Here is a 26,228-nt window from a genome sequence, read left to right as displayed (position 1 = left end):
AAAGCACCTCTTTCCAACTATTGGCACCAGCTGGTCATCACCAAAGCACAATGCCAAGATTTCCAGGCCCCTATGGATGAGTCTGGTTCTTTGAACCAAACCTCAGCACCACCTCTGCTCCGGAGAGTCAGAGGGTGACACGGTCCCAAGGTGCCACAACATCCAGAGATGGCAATGCACTGCTCTGTGCCCCAACACCTACCTCTGCTTGAGTCTGTGAGCCCATAGGACCGTGGTGGCAGCTCCCAAGGACAGCGGAGATGTGAGGGGACAGCATGTGTGTCACCCTGGTTTTTTAAGATTTTCTAAGCCTTCTGATGTTGATATTCTTGTAGTGAACTTTCTCACACACTTTCTGTAAATAACTCATTGTTTTGCATTCTTTTATGGAGGAGGAGAGAGTTGATAGACTGTTGGTTTGACCAGTGTCATTGGAGAGGTGTCACTGTCACCCTCCAATCCGCTGTCATTTTTGTAAAACTATAAATGTTGGAGTCAGAAAATAAACTTCCCTTTTTTTTCACCTTGAGAGCAGCAGTGTGTGCGTGTGTTCTTTCGTGTTCTATAGCGACACACCTGCTCCACCCTGTCCCACACTACCAACAGTGGTGTGGGCCACCTACACTGCACTCCACAAGGGAGAGCCTGTGGAAAAGCTGCAAAACCCCTCCTCGAGTCCACATCAACGATGGAAAGCTGTAAAAAAACCCCAAACCCCAGTCCCACATCGCTGCTGGCAAACATCCTCCTGCTCCAGCCGTCGCTGCACCGGCTGCATGTCAGCGCCGGCTCCGCGTCCCACCTCTCTCAGGTGACATCCCTCGGCCTCCTCGCAGCATGGCCGGGTGGGCAGCGGCGTGCCCATGGCAGGGGGGGCTGTCTCCTACCCTACAAAGACTCAGGCTGACGCGAGAACAGTTTTTGGCTGGGCGGCGGGGCCGCACCTACGAGGTCGGGGGCCGCGGGGCTGAGCGCAGCCACAGCCACAGCTGGGCCGCCAGCAGCAGGGTCACTCGGGCACGGTGCTCCCCTGAAGAGCTGGAGGCTGCCAACACAACAAGATCCACGTGAGATGGGGCTCTGGGTGCCTCCCTGGTGCCCGCCCAATTGCCCAACCTCATTGCTGGGCTCCCAGACCCACTGCATTTACTCTACCCTGCCCTGTGCCATGCAGGCACCATCACCTCCCTTGCAGCTGCCTGCCAGCTCTTCTGAGGTTGTTTTTTGTGTGAAAACAACAAAATCAGAGGGTTTTGGGAAAGATGCAAAAGGCAGGCTTCAGAGGCAGCAGAACTGTGATTAGAGCTAAGCAGCAGCCATGAGATTTGTCAGCAGAAAAATTATTTAAACTGTAGAAAAGCAAGGACAAATAGAACAATGGTCTGTGTATAACGCTTGTCTAGAATAACTCTCTAAGCTACAGAAAAGTTCATCTAGCAAGATATTAGGAAAGTTGAAGCTTAATAATGGAGCTCTGTGCATTGTGTGTTAAGGCTTACAAGCAGGTATTGTATTCAAAATAAGCAAGCATTGTTTTAACCAAAGGTATGTGTGCTTATAGTGATTGGATAGAACTACTGTCAATGTGCTTTTGCTTTGTGTGATTGGTGAAAAAACTTTTAAAGTGAGTTGTAACATTAAATTCTTTGTCTGCTGCCTAAGATGTGAGCTGGTGGCATCTTCCCATTGTCATAATCACGTAATAAGACTGATGCTGAACAATAAAACAGCTCAAGGCACGTTCCACAGCAGCCCCATCCCGTTCGTGATTTGTACAGAGCCCCCAGCCCCTCTCCCCCACTGCTCACCCCACAGCCCCCGTTTTGGGGGTGGCAGTCCCACCCTGACCCCGGTACTTGCCCCTGCAGCTCTTGCCGTCCCCTTGCAGTGTCCCTGTCACACAGCTGCACAAGGGCCCGTCCGCCCGGCTCGTGCAGATCTGCTCACAGCCTCCGTTGTCCTCGCACCAGTCTGATCCTGGACACAAACAGCAAAGGGGGACACCTGAGCCATGCTCTCACACCTCTGGTCCTTGGCTGCCTGAGGGTGGGATGGCAGAAAAACACCGCCAGCCTTCCCTGGGGTCCCACACTTACTCTTCCTCCTGATAGGCCCCACTGAGAGGATCTGCTCCTTGGACTCCTCAGCGAAGGCGCTGGCCATCCTTGTGTGCTGAGGGCAGTTCTGTTGGGGGATAAACACCAGGTCTGTCACCCTCAGCCTCACCCAGGCCCCCTCTGTGCCCCTCCAGCTCCCAGAGGGACCCTGCAACCAGGCTCAGAGAGCACAGGTCCCAGGGTGACCTGCCTGTGACAGAGCATCTGCTCCCCATGCCTAGAGGGACACACAACCCTCCCATTTGTGAGATTCTATGTTTGTCTGGGGATGGTTGTGGAGTGATGATGACAGCTGGCTATTGTTTTTGATCCTAGGAAATATAGAGGAAGGTTAATTGAAAGTGTATTGATGACAAATGATTTGGATAATGAAGGGATATATGGTTTAATTATTTGACAAAAAAAAAGAAGTCAAGATTAAAAAAATGGATATGTAAAATGAATCTAAATACTAGTTCCTAGTAAATGTTCCAGGGCTACATCTCTGGTCACCTCTCCAATGCCACATCATAAGGGCTCACTGCACGCTGGAAGAGCCCTTCAAATCAAGCATCCCCTCCCTCTGCACTGGCCCCACTCACGATTTTGCAGGAGTATTTCTCGGAATCACAGAGGGACACGGCACAGTGCAGGTGAACCTCATCGTAGTCCCCGATGAACTTGAAGACGGTGACGTGGAAGCGACACGTCAGGGACACCCCATTCTCCTCGATGCCAATGGTGTTGTCCTTCATGTTTTGGCATCTGTGCAAAGCACTGATGCTCAGCACCACCCTCCTGTGACCCTCCCTGTACCCTCACCCCGTGTCCCACAGTGGGGTGCTTAGACCCTGCCATGGCTTGTCTGCACAAGGGTGTCATGCCCTGCCTCTGTCACCTCTCTCTGGCATTTCCAGCTTCCCAAAATGCCTGTGCATGATCCATATCCCCCTGTCTCCTGCAGTTAGGTGTTGTCCACAGCATCATGGACACAAGGAGAGTGCTTCTCTCTGCACCTGGTACTCTGTCACACGCAGGGCTTCTGACTCTGCCCACACCAAGCAAATTAATTCCTGCTCTAACAACACTGCTCCTCACCCTTTCCAGATTTTGATCAACCATCCCATTGGCCTCAAGGTCCTTGTCCCAGCTGATGCCACCACCCTTCCAGACACCACGAAAACCACTGGGGCTCGTGGTAGCTCACCCTCCCTCGATGATGAAGTAGCGCAGTTTGTCGTTGCTGTCCCGCGAGGGGGTGGCGTAGCACTTGTTCAGCATCAGGATCAAGTGGTTGGAGTCGGCCCCCACCACAAAGACCCCCACGTAGAGCACGTCCCGGGTGGTGAGCACCACCTCGCCCTGCCGGTACGGGTGCTTGTAGGACGAGTTCTTGTACAGGGCCATCTTGGTGGTGAAGCTCCCTTCCTGCGTTGGCACCGTCAGGTTAATCACGCTAACGATGACAAAAAAACACTGGCTCAGTTGGTGGAAAGGTTTTGAACCCCCAAATTGTTGCCTGGCTTCAGAACCAGCACTGCCTCACCCATGTGTGTAACAGGCCCTGCTCCTACCTGAGCATTGGCCTCACAACTGAGTCCAGGGAGATCTTGATGTCCAGCTCATAGGCACAGGAGAACTCCACGTTGATGGTCCTGTCCCGGGTGATGATGTTGCCCGTGTTGTTGGCACTCTCGATCCACACCGTGTTCTTGTACACTATGTGAGTGCTGTTGGACTGCAGAGGGAGCACAGGGCACTGCTTAATGCCAGCTGTCCCTGCTTCCCTGCTCCCAGTGAGCTCTAAATGAGCTGGGTGACAAGGGACATGCTGCCCCTCCACCTCTGGCCAGAAATGGTGGGGCTTGGAATTACCTCCCTCTTCTACAAGACCTTCCTGTGTTCTCCTTGGCCCCCAGCCCATTAAAGCACCTCCCAAGCATCACTTGCACTGGCCTGCCTCAACCCTGGAGCTGAGCTGGACTGCAGTGGACTGTCCCACACTCCCAGCCCTGTGTGCCCCGTGTCCCAGCTCACCTGCACCAAGTTGCCACAGTTGCCTTTGGTGTTGTTGATCTGGAAGGAGATGAAGTCCTCCCCCTCGATGCCGGGGCAGTGGCGGTCGTTGACCCTCACACCCTCACGCTCAAAGCCCAGCTGGAACAGCTTGCACTTTGAAATGGACACCTCCATTTGGGCAGCCTTGCAGGTCACCTCCGCATCAATGATGTCATGGGTGGCTGAAGGAGAAGATGACACGACTTCAGATCACCACAAATGACCCCTTGGCACTTCTCTCCTCCACTAGAAATGGGTTGGGATCATCTTCCGTAGTGTGTTCTGCCCATCCTACACCCCTGCTGCTCAAAGTGCTCCCAAACCAGAGATGCCCATAATCTGCACCCTAGAAAAGCCGTTCCCTGCTCTCTCCTCTCCTCCATGGTCAGGAAAACCCATCTTGGCAGAGGTCACAGCCCTCAGCATGTCCTTTCCCAAAGCCCCTGTGGCATAATGGCCCAAGGTGGAGCTCGGCACTGACCCCACAGCCAGGAGCAGAGGACTCACTGTTCCCATAGGGCCAGGAGCAGAGGAGGACTCACTGTTCCCATAGGGCGGGGGCTCGATGCAGCCGCACAGCTCCCCGCCGTTGTCCAGCTCGCAGGTGCGGTTGGGGCAGTCGGCGCCCACGCAGGGATCTTCCACCACTCCTGCTAAACAGCACAAGACACAGCACAAACACAACCTTTACCCTCAGACCGTGGGGCAGCCACCTCCAGCCCCTCTCCCCAGCGGGACATGGCTCCCCTCGACCTGAGCAGCCCCAGTTCCCTTACAGCAATTCTCCTTCTCGATCCACTCGGTGCCCAGGATGCCGAAGGTCCTGCAGGCCTCTCCGTAGGCAGCCAGCGAGCCGCACAGCTGGATCTTCTTGTGGTTGTAGCAGCCATCAAGAAAGCAGGACTCATAAAAAGGCAGAGGATCCAGGAGGCCGTAGCAGGGCTGGAAGAAGCCCTTCATGTCGGTCAGCTTCAGGCAGTAGTTGTCACTCTGCAGCTCCTGGATCTGGACGTTGTCGCAGGAGGCGGCGTACTGCGAGTACTGCAGCTCGTTGCAGCTGTGGGCACCGGACACGTGGTGGGGGCTCCTTTCATGGCCAGCCCTGCTCCCATTCCCGCTCCCACCTGGTGGGGAAGGGCTGGCTGTGCACTCACCTCTTCTGCATGCCGTTGGTTTTCCAGCTCTGTGCCAGCACCACGCTGCTGACGGCCGGCTTGCCCCGCAGCGTGGCGTAGTCGTCGGTGCGGTCGCCGTTGAAGTTGCCGCAGAGGCCGCACACCTTGTTCTGCAGCCGCTCCCCAATGGTGATTTTGATGACATTGAAGCCGTTGTAGCGGATCTGGATGTCGGGGCTGGAGTCGATGACCAGGAAGCCCTCCTGGCTGAAGATCTTGGTGGACAGCCCCGTGACAAAGGGGATGCTCACAAGGCTTCCGTTCACCTAGTGTGAGAGGACACAAAGCTGACATCCCTCCCATATCCTCTGCCTACAGATGTGGGCATGTTTTGGGGAAGATGAAACAGGAAAGCCTTATCAATATGATTGTCTGGCAAAAGATTTTGGGAATATGGAAGCTGTAAGTGAGATTGAAATGAAAGCAAGCTTTGAGATCCCTCAGTTACTGAACAACTGGAAAACAATGCTGTGGCTGGCTGAAGGTAATTCCCTTTTGATGAAACAACACCCTCTGCTTGCAGACAGCTCCAAGGGTCAGAGCAGACCCTACAGCTTGGCAGAAGGGGCCCAAAGAGGAGTTTTTAGGGTTTAAAATGCAACACAGGATGGTAAAGTAATGATTCTTACAGGCTGCATGTAAATGCTATAGGATTTGTATCTTGTACTAGATTGGTTAGTGAGAATTAGAATATTCAACACAGAAGAAGACTTATAGTATTGTAATGGGAACCTCGCTCTCTTACCCCTTTTACTCTCTTTCCCTCTCATCCTCTCTCCCCCTCTCTTCTCTCAGGCCTGCTCCAGCTGTGGCTGGCAGCTCCCAGCAGGGCCCTGCACCCAGGCCCTTTGCAATACACCACAAGTTCCATGACCTGGCTTCAGAGATCTCTCATCTCCATCCATCCCCACCGTCCTACCCCCCAATGCTCCTACAGGCATGAGCCGCTCATAAAAGATTCCAGAGCTGCTTCCCAGTACTCCAGCTGTGAAAAGACTGACAGTAGTCTGGGGCACTTGTGGAGACCATGGTGCAGCCTGGACTGCCACCCACTATTCCCTCCCAGCCCCTGATGAGACCTCACCTTGACAGTGTTCCTGTCGCTGATGAGGATCTGCTCCTCGTTGATGTAGAAGTACACGGGGGAGATGATGGTGAGGTTGGGCGATGACCACTTGTCGAAGTTGATGATGAGCTGGAAGGAGAAGTCGGGCAGCTTCTGGCAGATGGTGGAGAGCACGAAGGCGCAGTTGGCGGGGAAGCGCAGGAAGGCGCCGTCGAAGGTGCGGAAGACGCCGCCGCCGGCCGCCAGGCAGAAGGAGCTGCGGGTGCTGAAGCAGCCGCGGACGCCGTTGCGCAGCCCGCACTCCTCGTCGGACTTGCAGTGCCGCGGGTCGCACTGGATCAGGTTGCGCCGGAAGCAGCGGCACCGCCGGGTGCAGTCCCCGCTCCAGAAGAGCTGCTTGGGCTGAAAGAGGGACCCGTCAGCGGCTGCCCTGTCAGCCCAGAGCGGGTCTGGGACACGGTTTGCACCCTTCTGTCACACGACAAGCAAGAGCAGGAAACAAGGGCAGAGAACACGCTGGCAGCTTGCACCTGCCTTGCAACACCTCTGCTACTCGCACTCAGGTTTGCACTGCCACCAAAACCTCCCTCACCTCTTGTGCACACACAAAGCCACAGTGTTTAATAGCCCCCTTCTTGGCCTCTTTCTTGTGTTCTGCCAGCCACCAACCCATCTGCAAGGAAGCCCATATGACAGTACCCCAATACTGGCTCCTCATGGAGCACAGGGACCTTGCACAGAACAGTTTCACTGGCACAAAATACAAGCCACTATGATATGACCAGTGCCATCAGCACAGGACTCTGCTGCTTCAAACTCCCTCAGTGACATCCAGTAGCTATGAAAAAGTAAATTTCACACGAAACACTAAAATGACAATGTGTGAATACCTAGCACAATGTGATCATAGAATACTGGACTTTGGCACTCATCAAACAGTCTTTCCAATCACCACCTTCTATTCATCACACCTCCACCAGCTCCTTTCTGTGCTTGACACCCAGGTCACCTTCACCCAGCAACTGCATGATGGTTTTTTTTGCATAGAAAGGCTCCCTATGCAGCACACCATGGAAGGACATCCCTCTCCTCTCCAGCCCTGCTACCAGCCCAGCCTGTCATCCTCACTCAAACTCTGCCAAGAAATATCATCTAGAGGGAGGGAGCAGGCCCCAAGAGCTGTGTACCTCGTAGTATTTGCCATCAGAGTAGCAGCCACAGTTGTGGGGCAGGATGCAGCTCTTGCCATTGAGGACATAGCCAGGGTCACACTGGCAGCCCTCCACGCAGTAGTGGCTGCAGTCGCTCTTCAGCCGGATGGCAGCACATCGGGGCTGGCACAGGGACACACAGCTCTCGTAGTGGCTGTTGGGGGGACAGCTGACAGCTGAGCAGGGGACAAAACAGGCACAGATTAGCTCCATGGACACAACCAACCTGGCTCCCCACCAGGGACTGATTCAGACCTGTCATGCATGGTGCCAGTCTGTGGCCTCACCACCCTGTGAGAGAGGGGCCTCTGAGCCATGAGCTTGCTTGTTAGAAGGGAAAAACAACACAAATTTAATTTGCAGTCTCGTTAGCAAGGAAAATTACTTCCCATTTGATTTGCCAGACAGATTGGCTGCCAGGGATGCGTGCGGTGCCCATCCTCAGGAGCCTGATTGAACAGCACATCGTCATCTTATTGACAAGGGGCTGCAGCTTCATTAGAGCAGCACGCACTGCTGGCATTGAGGCTGGCTGATATAATTCCTGGTTAGCAGTGGGGGATGGCTGATGCCTTCTGAGCTTGAGGCTTTCCATTTTCCATCCCTGTCCCTTCTGAGCTTGGGGCTTTCCATTTTCCATCCCTGTCCTTTCTGAGCTCGGGGCTTTCCATTTTCCATCCCTGTCCTTTCTGAGCTCAGGGCTTTCCATTTTCCATCCCTGTCCCTTCTGCGCTTGAGGCTTTCCATTTTCCATCCCTGTCCCTTCTGAGCTTGGGGCTTTCCATTTTCCATCCCTGTACTTTCTGAGCTTGAGGCTCCCCCTTTCCATCCATGTCCCTTCTGAGCCTGAGGCTTGCCCCTTTCCCTCCCTGTACCTTCTGACCTTGAGACTTCCCCTTTTCCATCCCTGCTCCTGTGTACCACGTGCAGTTTGTGACAAGTCCTGGAGAATACAGTGTGCCAGACTTCACCCACCTCACCCAGCAAGCATGGGAGGGATTGGCTGCCTCCCCCTCCCTGGCACCCCAGGAAAAGAAGGACCCTGAGGCATGGTGGCACTTACAGCATGAGGTGAAGTTCCTCCAGCCAGTGATGGCAATGCCCTGAGTCTGGCATGTGCTGGCGTAGTTCTGCAGCCAGCTGCAGGCTGTCTGCATGGCTCCCCCATCCACGCACGTGTCAAAGAGGCAGTTCTTGTAGAAGAAGCCGGGGTTGATCTTGCTGTGGCACTTGGCAAAGACACCACTTTGGCTGGGGATGAGGCTGCAGAGCTGCTGGGGCTTCCAGAATCCTTCCACCTTGCCGCAGGCTGGGCAGCGATCGCCGCAGCCCACGCGGCAGAACGCGTCCCGCTTGGCCCAGCTCTGCACAAAGTCACTGATGCTGGAGGCCGGTGTCCCCCCTGCAGCCACCAGGTCGTCCTCGGGGTTGCCATTGTAGCGGCCACAGAGGCCATAGGTGAGGTTCTGGAAGCCCCGTGGGATGGTGACAGACAGGAAGGTCTTCCAGTCGTACACCACCTTCAGCCCGAAGTCGGTCTCCACCACGATGTGGAAACCGAAGGCGAAGATGTTCACCTTGCCCTGGCCCAGCTTCAGCGGCAGGTAGAGACGCTCATCGTTGATCTGCAGGGAGGGAACAAGGCACACCGTGAGAGGGAGTGATGGTGGGAGCTTCCAGAAAGACACAAATGAGGGCGGCTTGGCATTCCCAGAGAAAGGTCCCTGCTGACCTCACCTCCACAGCCAAAACAGAAATCCTCTCCAAAAGTTGTGCCTGGCATCCCCCTAGGATGAGCCCAAGGCATGATCTGACCCCCAAGAAAACCTTGTAAACCCTAAAGCCTCATGTCTAGGGTTTTACTCCTGCAGAAATAACCACAGCCCTCATGGCCCTGCACTCACCAGCACAGTGTATTTGTAGGCACGGTGGATGACAATCCTGTAATTAAAGACCTCCACTTCCACCTTGCTTCACCCACAGGGCCAGGGAGGTGTCCCGATCCTCGTTCTTGGCTGTGACAGTGAACGCTGGGAACGTGTCGAGCGCTCCACCCTGGGCCGGGAGATGCTGGTGACCAGCACCAGCTCACAGCTGCTCTGGAAGTCGAAGGAGTAGCCATCAAAGGTCAGGTAGTGCCCATAGCCCGAGATGATGCAGGAGGCGTCAGTGCGGACGTGGCAGTAGTAGAGGCCGTTCTCCTCCAGGCAATACTCGTCGTCCTTGCAGGACACGTTCTCGCAGTACACGCTGTTGTCCGAGCCGTTGCAGTAGCACAGGAAGTGGCAGGAGATGTCCATCCAGAAGGTCTGGTTGGTGGCCAGCTGCCGGCCCTCGAAGTTGCAGCCGCACTCGCGGCGGGGAATGCAGCGGGTGCCGCGCAGGGCGAAGCCCTCGGCGCACTGGCAGCCCTCCGAGCAGGTGTCCCTGCACACGGGGCCCGAGGCCAGGCTCTCGCAGGTCTCCACGCAGCTCATGCACTCCTCAAAGTGGCTGTTCTCCGGGCAGGAGAGAGCTGCAGGGTTGGCAAACACAGAGCCTGAACCCCCAGCTCCGACAGCACGGGGTGAGGAACAGGTAAAAAGCGGGTGGTGACGGATTTGGGGAAAGGGGAAACAATCCCAACACCTTGTGGCCACTGGCTCATCCCACTCCCTTTGCAACCCTTTCTCCCCTCAGCCATCATCCCCCTCACATCTCAACCCTGTCCTGTTATGTGCCAAACATCACCTCCTCCTGTTATTTCCTAAACAAACACCTCTGAGGCAGAGACAGGCACAGCCTTCCCACCATCTACTGCCACACTCGGGATTTGTCACATTTGCTTATGAGTTATGAGGCAAGTTTACAGCAACAGCTAAAATCCAGTGTTATTCAAATTATCCTCTGGTGGTAGCGTACAGCACCACCAGACACCATCTGCAGCTCCAGAACGCTCCTACAGTGCCCCATAAAACTTCTGCTGCCTCCTGAAATGCCACCCTGAAACCGCTTCCCTGGGAAATCTCTCTCTGCTGGCACCACAAACCACTGCCTGTGATTCCAGCATCCCACACAAAAAGCTGCTCTGCCTCTGCACACCCACAAATCCCCACCAAAACGACTCTGCCTGGGTTTGGTGGGTTCCTAATTCCCTTCTCTCAGCCCTGGGTGATGAACAGCTTTGGTGGACTCACGGCAGAAGCTGTGGCTCCTCCACTGGCCGATGTCCACGTCGGCGTTCTTGCAGGCGCTGGCGTAGCGTGCCACCGAGTCACACAGCTCCGACACGTTGCCCCCGCTCTGGCACAGGCGGAAGAGGCACGTCCTGTAGTAGGCCGAGACGTTGACCACGCTGTGACACTCCAGGAAGGAGCTGTTGGTGGGGTCGTTGATGATGCCGCAGCTGGAGCGGCTCCTGTAGGACTTGAGCAGCTCCGAGTCGTTGTTGCAAGCCATGAGCAGGTCCCCGCACTCGCCGTTGCAGAACTCGTCGAAGGTGGTCCAGCTGTCCAGGAAGAGCTCCAGGTTGTCCGTGAACTTGCCCTTGGGCAGGCAGAAGTCGTCAGTGGCGTTGTCGTTGAAGAGGCCGCAGAGGCCCCCGGTGCAGTTGAAGTAGGAGGTGGACAGGCGGATCTCCAGGAGCCCAGAGTCATAGTAGCTGATGGCCAGGAGGCCCCTCAGACTCCATCACGGTGCTGTTGTCAGTGCGGTAGATTTCCAGGCGCCCAGAGTGGTGGAAATAGGGCAGCTCCACGTCGTAACCATTCACCTACAAGGAACAAGGTGGAGAGGCTTCAGGGAGGGTGGTGTGGCTTTGCCCAACCACACTGTGCACATTAAACACTTCCTGACCCACACCCTCCCTCCAAGGCCCAGAGCCTCCTCTGAGCGAGAGCATACAGCTGTATCTTTGGGTTTTGCCCCACAGAAAGCAATTTTTCTTCCAGAGGAAAAGCAAGTTGCAGGAGAAGGAGGAGGCAGGAAACGCTCCTCAGCAAGCAGGAGGAGCAGTGCTGGGGCAACAACTTCACAGGCACCCCAAGGGCCTCCACATTATGGTTCAAGTGTCCCTGTGGAGTCCACAGCCACAGACCCATAATCTCCACTGGATCACACCACAAGCCAACACCTCCCACCCTGTCCCTGGGCAGCACCTTTACCTTAATATCTGACAGCCTGGTGCCTCCAATCTTCACCTCTTGGCCAGCAGCCTGGACCCGCACGACCCGCGGCCCGTTGGGGGCAGAGCCAACCTTCTTCTGGTTGATGTCCACCTCGATGAAGTCTGGCCTCTCTGGGCAGGTCTTGAGCAGCGTGTAGGACTGCTCCAGCGGGTAGGGGAAGCTGATGCCATCAAAGGTCTGCAGCACCTGGTCCTGCCCCACCAAACACACGGTCTCCCGCTTTGGGTAGCACCCCCGGTAGCCGTTCTCGATGGTGCAGATCTCTCCCTCGGGGCAGGTGGTGTTGAAGCACGTGGCCTCCCCTCCAGCCTGGCAGTGGCAGTGCACAGTGCAGTCTGGTGATGCCCAGAAGGACTCTCCGACGCCGTAGTAGCGGCCGTTGATGTCGCAGCCGCAGGCCTGGACGGGGACGCAGCGGTCGGCGCTGAGGACGTGGCCCTCGGGGCACTCGCAGCTCTCGGTGCAGGGCGAGGCACAGGCCAGAGGGGCTGTGAGGTCTGAGCAGGTGGCAGGGCAGCTGCTGGCACACACCGAGTACTGGCTGAGCTCCGGGCACTGCACGGCCGCCGCTGTGGGCGCAGAGGGATGACAAACAGAGGGACGTGTTACAGCACGGTTCAGGATCAGCTGCCACCCTCTCACTGAGACAACACAGAGTGACCCATGGACCCCTCAGGGGTAGGATTGTCCCCCCCATTTCCTGTTGCAGACATCTTTTATGAAAAATCCTTTCCTCGGGATTTTTCCTCCTGAGAAGCTGAGAGGCCTCAGGAACAAAATGTAAACAATGGTTATCTGCTGCTGTGGAATGCAACAGGTGCATCTGTGATTGGTCTCGTGTGGTTGTTTCTAATTAATGGCCAATCACAGCCCAGCTGGCTCGGACAGAGAGCCCCAGCCATAAACCTTTGTTATCATTCCTTCTTATTCTATTCTTAGCTAGCCTTCTGAGGAAATCCTTTTTTCTATTCTTTTAGTATAGTTTTAATGTAATATATATCATAGAATAATAAATCAAGCCTTCTGAAACATGGAGTCAGATCCTTGTCTCTTCCCTCATCTTTGGACCCCTGTGAACACCATCACAAGTTCCCACCCAGGCCTCCCTGGCCAGTCCTGAGCTTCTCCAAAATAGCCCCAGAGCCACTGAGTCGCCCACAGCTATTTAAGGCGACAAGGATGGTGGAGTGACCAACCAGTTCCCATTCCAGTCCAGCCTCCAGCTCTCCTCATGGCAGCTGATGACCCCCAGAGCAACATGGAGCTCCCACCTCACGCCTGATTTGTGCCACACTTCTGCCAGAGCAAGGGCGTGATGCCATGGAGAGGAGGGACCAATCAGTTCTTTCCCAACTCCCTCCACTCCAGGCAATCCCCTCCCTTGGATTTCCTCCCCCTCCTGTCACCACTCCTGGGCACACAGGAAAATGCCTGGCGTTGCTCCCCTCCTCCCAAACACTCACCGCATCCCGTCTGGCTCCTCCACTCTCCCACCGAGATGCCCAGGGCCTGGCACACGGTGGCATACGCCTGGATGGCCTGGCACAGCCCCGTGCCATTGTCCTTGGCGCTGCACAGGTCATAGACACAGCTGTGGATGAAGGCAGTGGGATCCAGGACAGAGCCACACTCCCAGAGGGGCCCCCCGCTCTTGTTGATGAAGCCGCAGTACTCGGGGGTGAAGTAGAGCGCCTCGGTGGCGGGGTCGCAGAGGCTGCAGTTCTCCAGGCAGCCTGTGGAGCACCTGCGCTCGGGGTGTGGCACCTGCCAGCTCTCCCCCAGGTCTGGCACGGACGTGGCCACCCTCCCATCCGAGCGCAGCACGTCGTCCTCGGGGTCTTTGTTGTAATTGCCGCACAGCCCGCACGTGGCGTTGATGTACGAGCCCGGCACAGACACGGAGGCGTAGTGCTGCCCATCGTAGGTCACCAGCAGGCCAAAGTCAGTCTCCAGGGCAGTGGACAGCCCGCTTTGGTAGACCTTGATTGCACCCAGTTCCAAGGAGATGGGCAGGGACACCACCAGGTCGTCCACCTGTGGGGACAACATCCGGCGGCTGAGCCAGCGCATGGAGCAGCAGAGCCCTTGTGCTGGGACACGGACAGGACAGCCCTGTTGTGGGGTCTTGTGTGACCGTGCTCACAGGGGCCTTAGGATGAGGGAAGAGACGAGGATCTGACTCCATGTTTCAGAAGGCTTGATTTATTATTTTATGATATATATTCTATTAAAACTATACTAAAAGAATAGAAGAAAGGATTTCCTCAGAAGGTTAGCTAAGAATAGAATAGGAAAGAATGATAACAAAGGTTTGTGGCTCGGACTCTCTGTCCGAGCCAGCTCACTTTGACTGGCCATTAATTAGAAACAACTAACATGGGCCAATCAAAGATCTACTTGTTGCATTCCACAGCAGTAGATAACCGTTGTTCACATTTTGTTCTTGAGGCCTCTCAGCTTCTCAAGAGGAAAAATCCTAAGAAAAGGATTTTTCATAACAGATGTCTGTGACAGTCTTGGAATAGGGACATGCACAGAGGGACAGCCATTGGTAAGCTACAGGCCCTTCGTGTCACCCATGCCCATTCCCCAGGACACACGAGGCCCAGAAGTGCCATCCCACACTCTCCAGGCTGCTGCCCTGGCAAATTCTCCCCTTCCAGCAGAGCTCTTACCTTTGCCTTCCCAAAGCCGCCCCTGGGGAGAACAATCTTGTGCGAGTAGACCTCCACATAAATATCCCTCAGCCAGGAGACGGAGGAGCCGCCTCGGTTCTCATTCTTGGCCTCCACGTTGAAGTAGGGCAGCTGGGAGCCTGGCCAGCACTGCCTGGCGAGGAGGTAGGAGCAGGAACCCTGGAAGTGAAAGAGGAAGCCGTCGAAGGTGTGGTAATGTGGATCTCCGAACACCACGCAGGTGCTGCTCTCCACCGGCACGCACTGAAAGAATTTGCTCTTCGTCTCACACGCCTCGAAGGGGCCACAGGCCATGTCCTGGCAGAGGATCTCATTGTTGAAGTCCAGGCAGCGGCACTTGGTGGTGCAGTTGGCGTTGTCCCAAAAGATCTCCCCTTGACGGAGAAACTGTCCTAGAAAGACAGAAAGGGGAAAACCCACGCTACATCACCTCTTGAAACAGAAACAGGCTCTGAGCCACCCTCGGGGGCCTGCTGGTCCTGTGCTGGAGACCACCACCACCGTGTCCTGCTGCTGGGCTTCTCAGCTGCTTTCTTTGCACAAACTCCCAGCAAGAGCTGCTCAGCAAGTCCCAAGTTTCATTTCTAATGTGTGGTGCATCCTCTTTGTGTCCTGCCCACGCCATGAGACCCCGGAATGCTGCGAGTGCTGTCACAAATCCGGGATCAGTGCTGCAACACGCAGGCTGGAAAACTTGAAGGTTATTCCACTCATTTTGGACACCCACCACTCTGGCTCTTCTTCAGTATTGCAGGGCATAAGAGGCATTTGTGCTGTTTTCCCAAAGGAAAAGCCCCATTTGGAGGCAGTTTCCAACATTTTTGCTGCACTTGCACCATCCTCCAGCTTTGCTCTCACTTCCACAGTTCCCTTGTGCTGGTCAAAAAGTCTCTCTGTCATCAGCAGCCCCAGGAGCAATTTACTCCCATTCAGGAAGAGCTCGTAGTAGTTACTACACCAAAGAGCTGTTGATAAGCAACTTCACCCCACACACGAGCCCCAGCAGGGTGCTGAGTGATCTCACAGCCCCAGGCAGCCCCAGAGAGGGAGCGGGTTTGGCTGGTGAGAGACAGCAGAGGCAGGGAGAAGGCTGGAGAACAAGGGTGGCAAGTCCCCGTGAGGGTTTCTCTCCCCTCCATCTGGCCATTTTTCACACTCCTCCAGTGCGTGGCTTCTGCTGTGCGCTGCCTGAGTTTACCTCTCCTAAACTTTTTGTTCTCTTCCCTGCCTCCTACCAAAAAAAATAAAACAAAAAACCCAAGCTGTTTTCTGCTGCTTCCCTGCAACAAATGTCTCCTCTTGGCAAGGCCCACGCTCCAACCATCCTGGTGTGGGGAATTTGGGAAGGAGGTGTCATTGGGATCCAACACCTTGTGCTGCATCTCCTCTCGTGGAGGGCAATCAGCCATTCACCGTGAAATTTCAATCCAGTGGTGGGATCTACTTGCACTCCTGTTGTCACCTGCGGAGCTGAGACTGGTTTCCAGCTTCTCTGCAGTCCAGCCTTTCTTCCTGGGGTCAGCAGCTGGGAAATTCTGGTGCAGCTGGACCCAAAACTCTGCTGGAGCTGCAAGAGCCTTGGGATCTTGTGGACCTTGAGCAGTTCTAAACTAGGACATAAAGAAGCCACATGTCTCCAGTGTCTGTCAGCAAATGACAATCCTCTCTTGCTGGAAAGACTCCTGGAGCCCAGTGGATGCTCCTGACAGTTTTATTTGTCAAATGGAAATGCAATAATCTTTCAGCAGCAGAGCCCCTGTGCAGCCAGAGTGTGCATCGATTAATCCCTTTATGGCCTGTCAGTGACAGGCACACACTCTGTAACTGCTGCAGACACATGACATTTGTCCTGCCTGTGAAACCTGCTGCTCTTCATGAACAAACAAGGGAAATGGAGCAAGATCAGCTTCCCTAATTTATGGGCAGGAGGAAATTGCTGTCCCCGGGTCTTTCCTGTTGCCACCAATTATCGCAGGAACTCGGAGATGTGCAAGGACTGAACCCTCTCTTGTGCTTCTGTCCCTGCTGCAGCTCATGGGGGCGCCCTGGCAAAAGCACAGATCATGCAGCACCCCAACAGCATCACCTTTTGCTACACTGCACCCCAAATTTGGGGACAAGCAATGCCATTTCTCCCTTACCTCTCAGGCTGCAGCCGTTGGCCGGGTCTATTTCTCTGCCATCTATTTTGAAAGCCCAGCGCCCAGGGACGTTCACATTGGTTGTTTCCTCAATATTGACAATGTCTGGGGTTCTGGAGCCTGGCATGCTGAAAAAGTTGGTGAGATTTCCACCATTGAAGCCAGCCTAAAGCAGAGAGAGAGAGCAAATTCCATCACCCCTCTTGGCAATGGGAAAGTGATCCTGCATTTCCTCACTTCTCTGTTCCCCCGAGTACATCTTCTTTAGTTTTAACAGCTCTTTCTGGAGATTTCTGTTTTCAGGTTGTCTAAATTTCTGTTTTCTGGATGTGAATGAAAAGCTAAACAGGCACTACAAGCAGAAGGGAAGTGTATTCACAGATTGCTGTTTGTATAGATACACATGTATGTACATGCAGATCTAAGGGGGTGTGAACTGAGTGGCCAAAATAAGGCGGGGGAGCAATGCAGGGAGAGATGAAGTGAGGAAGCAATGTGGGGATGCAGGATTGCTGCATTTCTCGTGCAGCAATGACCCCTTCCTCAGGCAGAGGGACTGCCTGTGGCACAGCTGCCACCACCAACTTTTGGAGTGCTCATCCCAGCAGCTGAGTGCAAGGCCAGTGCTGGGGATGCTGAGGGACTCAGCGGCCTGAGGAAGCATGGATGATGCATAGGCAGTCATCAGGAGCTCATCAGGATGGGGATATGGGAGCAGGAGCCTCACCTGAGCCATCACCCCGCCGAGACCAGTGAGGGGATCCCCTCCGCTGGCTGTGCCCGTGGTCCAGCTGATCTCGTGGTAGTTAAACAGGGCAAAGGAGGACACCCCGTCTGTGATCAGGACAGCCTGGAACGTGTTCACCTGTGGGGAACCACGGGCACCTTCACAGGGGGCACTGCTTTCCTCCTGCCCTCCTGCCACAGTGATGTCTGGCTCAGGGTGAGCCTCACCGTGAGGAGCAGAAGTGGAATGAGGCCCAAAATACCCAAAATTGCTGCCACAGCTCCAGCAGCTCCCATTCTGCTCCTTCCTCCGCCTGGGAGCATGTGAGGACCATCTCTGATCCAGGGGAACACCAATAGATGGCAGCATGAGAATGAGCTGACAGGATTTGGTGGCTGTGATCTGTTATCTCCCATTACCCTGTCTCAGCTTCATTCCTGCATTATCTCTCCCGGTTCCCTTCCACATTCACATCCTACAACGCTGCTGAGGGTGGATTACATCCAAGCCAGCCATGTATATCCTGCACTTTGCTGCCTGCCAAATCCCCTCCCTACCTGCTAAATCCTCTGCTCGTGTTCTTCCTTTCACTTGAAATGACTCTGCATTTCCAGCCCCACCAACTCCAGCCACATTCCAGCCAGGATCCAGGTGGGAAGAGCCCATCTTCCCTTTTAGGGCTGTGCAGAAAGACAGAAGCAGCTCCTTCCCTTGAGACATCCCCTCCATCCCTGCAGATCCAGCAGCAGGGAGCTCAGTCAGTCCCTTCTCTCAGCTCCCTGCATTTTCCTGTCCTTCCCATCCCTGCCCTGGGACCAGGCCCTGAGAGCAGCTCCTCCTGCCTCTGAGCAAGCAGGATTTTACCAAGTGTGGGCTGCCTCTCTTTTAATTAATGCAGAGCAACCCTTGGAGCCTGGCTACCTGGGCCCTGCACACTGGGGAGGAAACTGCAGCCACAGAAACAATCCCGAGATATTTGGGAAAGCCCACAGACCCAAACATCTCCCACTGGGCTTTATCCTGCATTATCTCAGGAGCCCTGAGCACTGTGAACACGGAGGCGAGGCAGCTCTGGGAGCTGCCAGGAGAGACAGAGAGAGGGAGAGGTGTGGGCAGAGCTGCCTCTGAGCAGCTGCAAATGGCACAGTTCACGCCAGGGCAGGGAGTGCAGCAGAGCCACTTCCACTCCTCATCCTTTTCCCTGAGATTCTTTCTCCTACTCCTGGTTTCCTGTTGCTCACCTTTGCCAAGCCTTTTGCAGTGCTGGGAGATCACAAACGTGTCCCACATAAGGGCAGTGCCGCTTGGAGAGTGCCACAGAAGCTTTTCCATGCTCAGGAGCCTCCGGGAGGGTTGGCAGGAGGAGAATCTCACACCTGGCTCTCCTCATGAGCAACACTTCCATCAACCCCCAAAATTCCCCTCTTTGGAGGCCATGGAGCACTCTCTCTCTCCAACCCTCTGAAAATGAACCCATTTGCTCAGGTGACATCTCCAGGCAGCAACTGCAGCGTCCCTGAGGCCACATTCCCAAATTTTCTGCAGTTTTTCTGCATTGCGATGAAATTCCTGCTTAAGTTGCATGGTGCTACTCCCTGTGCCAACCCCGAGCCCTGGCTGCTGCTGAGCAGGAAGGCTGCTCTAAAGCAAAATAAATTGCATTGTGTTGCAAATGAAATTCTTCAGGCAATACACGAATCTCTATATTGCTTGCTGTCTGAAAATATATATATATATAAAAATATATATATATGTGGGGTTTTTCTGCAAGGGCTGCCAGGACTGGCAAAAAAATATGCATGAAATCTCAAGCTTCTCTAACAAATGGAAAAGAGCTGAACTGTTTATCAGAGCCAACTCCTCGAGACAGGAGAAGCTGGGTTTTGGCACTCGCAGCACACAGGCTAATCCTGAACAAGCCAGACAAGAGCTGGGATCCCTCATTTGCTGCTCAAGAATGAGGCTTGGAGCAGCCTGGTCTAGAGGAAGGTGTCCCTGGCCATGGCAGGGGGTGGAATGAGGTGATCTTCTCCCACCCAAACCACTCAGGTTCTATCTTCACCCCTAGCAGCAGTCCAGCACCAACCTCCCGACATCAGCTGCAGTCACAGCTCACAAATTCACCAGATATTTAAAAGCTGTCCATGCCCTGACAAACATCCCACTGCCATCCCCCTCCTGCGAGCTGCAGCTCACACATTTGTGGCCATGTGACGTGGCCAAGTCATTCGTGTGACTCTGATCAGCGTGATCAATCTCCCATGCAGGCCGGGAGCTGCCATCAGAAACAGCTGAATTTGTATGCAAGAAAAGCATTGTGATCAAGCCAAAAAGTCCTAATTGGTGTCAGAGCCTTGCTTAGATCCTGCAAACACTGAGGAGGAGATGCTTTCCCTGGGGATCTTAAATCAGGGAGCGAGGCTCAGGGGAGAGAATGAAAAATCCCTTCTGCCCAGAAGGGAACTGGGGAGCAGGAACACAAAGTGTCTCACTCAATTTTACACACAGATGATGAAGAACACCTCCATCATCCCCAAAATTCCCCTCTTTGGAGGTGAATGAACCCCAAAATTTCACCGCTTTGGAGGGAACAAGACATAAAATAAAAAATTCCCCTCTTTGCAGGACAAGACATAAAACACACCCATGCAAAGCCCCTCACCGGCGTCGTGCTGCTTCCTCCGTAGAAGGTCACCTCCTCAATTTTACACACAGATCATGGAGAACACCTCCATCAACCCCCAAAATTCCCAGAATTCCCCTCTTTGGAAGGGACAAGACATAAAAAAAACCAATTTTCCTCTTTAGAGGACAAGAAATAAAAAACACTCATGAGAAGTCCCTTACCAGTGTCATGCCGCTTCCCCCGTAGAACATCACCTCCTCAATTTTACACACAGATGCTGAAGAACACCTCCAAAATTTAACCCCCAAAATTCCCCTCTTTGGAGGTGAATGAACACCCAGAATTCCCCTCCTTGGAGCAGACAAGACATAAAATAAAAATTTTTCCTCTTAAGAGGACAAGACATAAAATACACCCATGGGGAGCTCCTTACTGGTGTCATGCTGCTTCCCCTGGAGAACATCACCTGCTCAATTTTATACAGAGATTGTGAAGAGGACCTCCATCAACCCCCAAAATTCACCTCTTTGGAGGGACAAGACATAAAATAAAAAGAAATCCCCTCTTTACAGGACAAGACATAAAATCCACCCACAAGAAGCCCCTCACCGGCGTCGTGCTGCTCCCCCCATAGAAGGTGACCTCCTCAATTTTACACACAGATTAAGAACACCTCCATCAACCCCCAAAATTCTCCTCTTCAGAGGTGAATGAACCCCCAGACTTCCCTTGGAGAAGACAAGACATAAAAAAAAAAAAACTCTTTAGAGGACAAGACATAAAATACACCCATGGGGAGCTCCTTACTGGTGTCATGCCGCTTCCCCTGGAGAACATCACCTGCTCAATTTTATACAGAGATTGTGAAGAGGACCTCCATCAACCCCCAAAATTCACCTCTTTGGAGGGACAAGACATAAAATAAAAAGAAATCCCCTCTTTACGGGACAAGACATAAAATCCACCCACAAGAAGCCCCTCACCGGCGTCGTGCTGCTCCCCCCATAGAAGGTGACCTCCTCAATTTTACACACAGATTAAGAACACCTCCATCAACCCCCAAAATTCTCCTCTTTAGAGGTGAATGAACCCCCAAACTTCCCCTCTTTGGAGAAGACAAGACATAAAATAAAAAATTTTCCTCTTTAGAGGACAAGACATACAATCCACCCACGAGAAGCCCCTCACCGGCGTCGTGCTGCTCCCCCCATAGAAGGTGACCTCCTCCCAGGTGACGACGAAGAGCCAGCGGGCAGAGAAGGAGGCCATGTCCCTGAAGTGCCTGCGGATGTCCCTGGAGGCCCTGAGGAGCAGCTCTGGCTCCGTGCTCTCCCTGTAGAAGATCTCCCCGCGGATGCCGTTGTGCACGTCGGCCCAGAAGGGCGCCACGAACGCGCGGCCGTCGGTCAGCGGGAAGGCCTCGGGCGTGAACTGGCTGACCAGGGCGTTGAAGGAGATCACTCCATTGTTGTTGACCTGCGTGGAGACCCCCACGGTGTCTGAGCAAGGGTGGTTCGGCAGAATAAATCAGCACAGAGAGGCTGGTTTGGTGGGAAGTGTGAAGCCAAACCTTCTCTCCCCATACAAGGACAGAGGGTGAGCAGCCTGAGCATGATTCAGCTTCATCCTACCCATGGTAGCCCCAAAACCCTGAAAGCCCCCAAACCCTAAAAATTCTTCAAAATAGGGTTCTGCAGGGGATGGCACCCAAATCTGCTGAGACACTGCTCCCGGGATTGCTCAATTTTTGGGATTACTCAGCCCTGCAGCACTGAGGGATGTGGATGATTTTTATAAGCTACAAGAATGTAAAATTTGGTGGGTGATTGGTTGATGATTTATGATCATGGTTTGTATTTTTGTTTGGGTTTTTTGGGGGGGATAGTTCTGGGGTTAATTCTATGTTTGTTCGGGGGTGGCTGCATGGAAAAAAAACTGCCTTTGGCTTTGTCATCTGTAACAGATCCTGGGGCTCCCCAAGAGGTGGTTTGGCAGAATAAATCAGCACAGAGAGGCTAGTTTGGTGGGAAGGGTGAGGAGAGAGGGTTTGGGTTTATACACGGACAGGGTGAGCAGCCCGAGCATGATTCAGCTTCATCCTACCCCTGGTGGGCAAGAGTTGGTGCAGGAAGCCCCAAAACCCTGAAAATTCTTCCAAATAGGGTTCTGCAGGGGAGGCACCCATCAGAGCAGGATGGCACCCAAATCTGCTGAGGCACTGCTCCTGGGATTGCTCAGTTTTTGGGATTACTCAGCCCTGCAGCACTGAGGGATGATGGGGATGATGGTGCAGGTGGCTGCATGGGAAAAAATTGCCTTTGGCTTTGTCATCTCTAATAGATCCTGGGGCTCCCCAAGAGCTGGGAGGTTTCACCTCAGCCTCCCCAGAGTCTGCTGAAGATGCTCCCCAAAACAACATTTTTGCAAAGAACGGACAACAAACGGCACTGCTGCCCTGGGTGCTGGAATCCCCACCAGAGCAGGGTTTGGAACGGGATTCTGCTTTCCCAGTGCTGCTGTGCACAAACACCAGCTGGAGAAGGGAGGAGTCTTTGCCTCTCTTCTGAGCCCACAGAGACCACAAAACTTGTGGTGTGGCACAGTCAGGCTGCCTTAGGCCCTGTGTAAGGTTTAGGTGAGCTCAGGTGACGCCTCTCAGCCCAGCCCTGGTGTCCCCTAGCCAGGCTTTGCTGTGCTTCACCTGGGAGCAGCAGCAGCAGCCTGTCCTTGTCTGGGACCCCCACAAAACTGCCACCCCTTTTCCCCCCTTCAGGTCCTGCATGTCCTTGTTTCTTGTCATGGAGCAGGAATGATGTCCCTTGTGTCAGGCCCTTCGCTTTGCTGTGCCATTTAATCACCCACAAAGAAAATTTATTGCCTTTTGGATTCCTTTCCTATGAACATTATCCCATTAAATACACCTTTGACTTTCTTAATCATAAAACCTATCAGTTCATGAAATCTAAGAACTTGTCAGGTAGCTGCTAATAAATCTTCCAATTCCTGGTGACAGGCAGAGCATGTTCAAAATGCAGCCAATAACGGCAAGGAAAAGGATGAAGGGAAGATCTGCTTTCTCCACTTACATAAATGCTTCTGTATGGGGCTCCAAAAAAGATGAATGGCACAGAGATCTTGATTTCAGGGGAGCTGCCATCATCCACTTTGGGGGTTTTGGTGTCGTTCTGCGAGTATGGGTACAGGCTTGCCATGGTGTGAGCTGGAAGGAGAGGGAGAAGAGACCTCAGGGCAGGGTCAGGACAGTCCTGATTTCAGAGAGGCCACAGAAAACAGCCCCAAACCCAAAAATCAGCAGCCAAAGGAGAAAACAGCACCAAACCCCAACACCAGCAGACAAAGCGTGCTTGGAGCCAGGGCAGAGCTGTGGGACTGGCTTTAGGCCAGGCTCAGGAGGAAAAGCATCGCCCAGGTTACTCAGGGCACAGCAAAGTGACCACAAGCTGCACCCCAGCTGCACTTTTTCCTCCCCTGGGGCTGTGACCAAGTCAAACCCCCCAAGTCTGGGCTCCACAGGAGGACAGCAGGTCCATGCCCTGCTCCAGGATGGGCAGGACAGGCTGTTCCACATGTGAGGTGCTCAGGGGGGCAAACAGCCCCAATTCCAGCCCCCAGAGCCACGTTCCTGGCAGTGCCCACCTCCCTCCTGCCCTGCTCACAGCCTGAGGGTCACGGCTGCTCCCACATTTCCCTGCAAAATTCACTTTCCTGCTAAAAGGCACTGCCACAGAACATAACTGTCTGTCCCAAAAGTGCTTCAGAAGGTGGTTTTGACACATTTCAGCCTGCTGCTTTTTTACCAGCCTAAAATCCATCGGCTTGAGGCACAAACAGCCACTTCAGGCCCCAGGGCACATTTCTCTTCTTGTCCCAGGGCACATTTCCCTTCTTGTCCCAGCCAGACTTCTGCTGTCATTTCATGTTCTGCTCCTCCAGGGCTGCAGACATTCCTCAATTCTTCTTTAGCTCTGCAAGTGCCACACTGCCTGCTCAGCAGCCCTAACACAGACATTTTCCAAACTCCTGCTTCCTCTGGAGTGCTCCAGGTGCACACACAGCCACACAAATTGTAAACACGAGCAGCCCTCAGGAGTCTCAGTCCCTCCCTCCCCATGGGGAACACTCAGGTCACTCTGATTCTTGTTTTTGCTCCAGCCAAGGAGCTGGGGGTGTTTCCCAAGCCCTCTGGGATGGTTTTCCAGACCCTCTGGGGTGTTTCCCAAGCCCTCTGGAGTCATTTTCCAAATCCTCTGGGGTCTCTGGGCACAGCCCAGCTGGGGAATATTTTCTGCAGGGAGATACTCACCTCGCTGCTGTGCTGTTATCACCAAAAGGGCCACCCAGGCTCCCAGAAATGATCTCTTGTTCATCCTACAGGAAGGAGACAAACCCAGCCATGCATCACATTGGTAGGAAAACTCATCCTCGAGGGGATTCCCGAAGCTGCCTGGCTGCTGCTGAGATAGGGACCTGGCTGCTGCTGACATAGGGACCTGGCTGAGGTCCCTCACCTGCCAGGCAGCCCCGAAACACCTGGTGGTAACAGCAAATCGCTGCCAAAGGAAGGCCACAAACACCTGGAAGAGCTCATTTCATGTTTGGGAGCTGTGAACAGCCACAGCTCTCCCTGTTCTCCTTATTCTCCTGAGCAATTCTTGATCTGCTTAGAGCAAGGATGGCCACTCCTGGCTGAGCCCAGAGCTCTCATGGTCCAGGGGCTTCAGCTTCAGCTAATCCTGTGCCCTGGCTGCCACCACAGCCATCGCTCAGGGGGCTGGATGAGCGTGGAAGGAGCACAAACATTTCCACAGCTGGGCAGCTCCTTGTGCAGGAATCAATGAGAGACTCGGAGAGTGAAGATACAAAATGAAAGCGAAATCCTGTGCCAGCTCTAATTCCTTCTGTGCCTAATGCAATTTGTTACTGGTTATTAATCCAATAGAAAATATTGCTAAAACACCTGCTTTGATTTCTTTGCCTGTTGATTGCGTTCGTTCCGCACGGGCAGGGCTCAGGGAGAGCTCCCAGGAAGGTTTGGGATTCTCCAGGAGTGCTGGGAAGGGATTTGGGAGCTTCCCACACCAACTGTGTGCATTATGAACAGCCTGGGTGTCAACAGCAGCCTCCCAGCCTTAAAAATCTCCCTAAAAACCCTTTGTGTTCTCCCCATGGATCTGTTTTTATGGAAAATGTGGATGTACAGATCCAACTCCTCCTAATGCCACAGAGCACAGATCCAACTCCTTCTAATTCCACAGAGCACAGGGGGAACATCCCATAATTTATCCCACATCACTCCCATCACTCAGAGTTTGGAGCACGGTGGAAGGAAAGATCTTCCCAAGCACATTCTCCATGGGGAAAATTTCATTCCACCAAGGAGAAGTTTTAGCACATTGCCTGTCCTGGAAAGGTGAAAGGAGAGTGGCAAAATTTTGTATAGATTGTAAATCTGAGTCTCATTAGCAGAGAGCAGCAGAGAGGGACCAGTGGGGACTGTGGCTGTGCAAGGACGAGAGCAAAGCAGGACAGACAGCAAAGCACGCACTACTGAACACATCCCATCCAAAAATACAATTTTTTAGGTATGGAAAAAAAAAAAATTACCAACCTGTCTGTAGGCTAGAGGAGCAATCAGGTCTGGAATTTTAGACCAGTCTTGGTAAGAGCAGGGCGAAATCCTATGTCAATGGAGAATGCATGCCCGTGCTGCCATGCCAATTATTGCTGCTGACTGAAACGATGGCTCAGTCCTTTGCTCTCCCAAGTGAAAACTCCCTTTTCCTCAATGCTCTTCCAGGGCTGGAGCAGTGTTGAGTTGCAATCACAACTGTTGCTCCTCTGTTGATAACCAGCAGGCTAATCTGGAGATCAGATTCTGGCCTGGAGAGGGAGAGAAGCCTCTTTCTTCCCCAAAAGCTCACCCCCTTCAGGTGGATTCAGATGGAAATGCCAGAGAGACAGAGCTGGGCTCGCAGCTCTGCTGCTCAGGGAACAGAAAACCCAACCCTCAGAAGAATTGAGCCCCTTCCTCCTTTGTGTAAAGGGGGCAGGAAAAAAAAAAGCCCACCTATATAAAGTTACAGGATTAGCATTAAACAGTGCTAGGTTCAAAGGCACTGCCCTGGAGTTTCAATGGAGCTGCTTTGCCATCCAAGTCCTGCTTTTTTACAGGTGGAAAAGGAAAAACTCACCCAGTCCAGCCCACAGAAGGTTTCTTTGCTGTTCCCATTTCCACCCTCTCTGGT

At 53.6% G+C, this 26,228-nt stretch overlaps 1 protein-coding gene across 1 annotated transcript; it reads right to left on the bottom strand.

Moving 5' to 3' along the window:
- Window positions 1-672: 672 nt before the first annotated feature.
- On the bottom strand, window positions 673-25,869 carry TECTA (tectorin alpha). Its single transcript, XM_030964893.1, is given in 27 exon segments — window positions 673-1,045; window positions 1,861-1,977; window positions 2,097-2,184; window positions 2,699-2,861; window positions 3,304-3,552; window positions 3,671-3,834; window positions 4,134-4,336; window positions 4,697-4,807; window positions 4,931-5,211; window positions 5,309-5,595; window positions 6,414-6,797; window positions 7,583-7,782; window positions 8,670-9,231; window positions 9,511-9,573; window positions 9,575-9,651; window positions 9,654-10,121; window positions 10,783-11,263; window positions 11,265-11,357; window positions 11,749-12,341; window positions 13,236-13,806; window positions 14,448-14,860; window positions 16,610-16,775; window positions 17,337-17,474; window positions 21,151-21,438; window positions 23,049-23,182; window positions 24,287-24,351; window positions 25,592-25,869. Coding segments are annotated over 26 exon segments (6,459 nt in total). The 5' UTR covers window position 24,351; window positions 25,592-25,869; the 3' UTR covers window positions 673-944.
- Window positions 25,870-26,228: the final 359 nt, after the last annotated feature.

The sequence above is a fragment of the Camarhynchus parvulus genome, chromosome 24 (genome assembly GCF_901933205.1).
Source record: "Camarhynchus parvulus chromosome 24, STF_HiC, whole genome shotgun sequence".
In the NCBI taxonomy this organism is placed as follows: Eukaryota; Metazoa; Chordata; class Aves; order Passeriformes; family Thraupidae; genus Camarhynchus; species Camarhynchus parvulus.
This window is presented reverse-complemented; position numbering and strand designations above follow the sequence as displayed.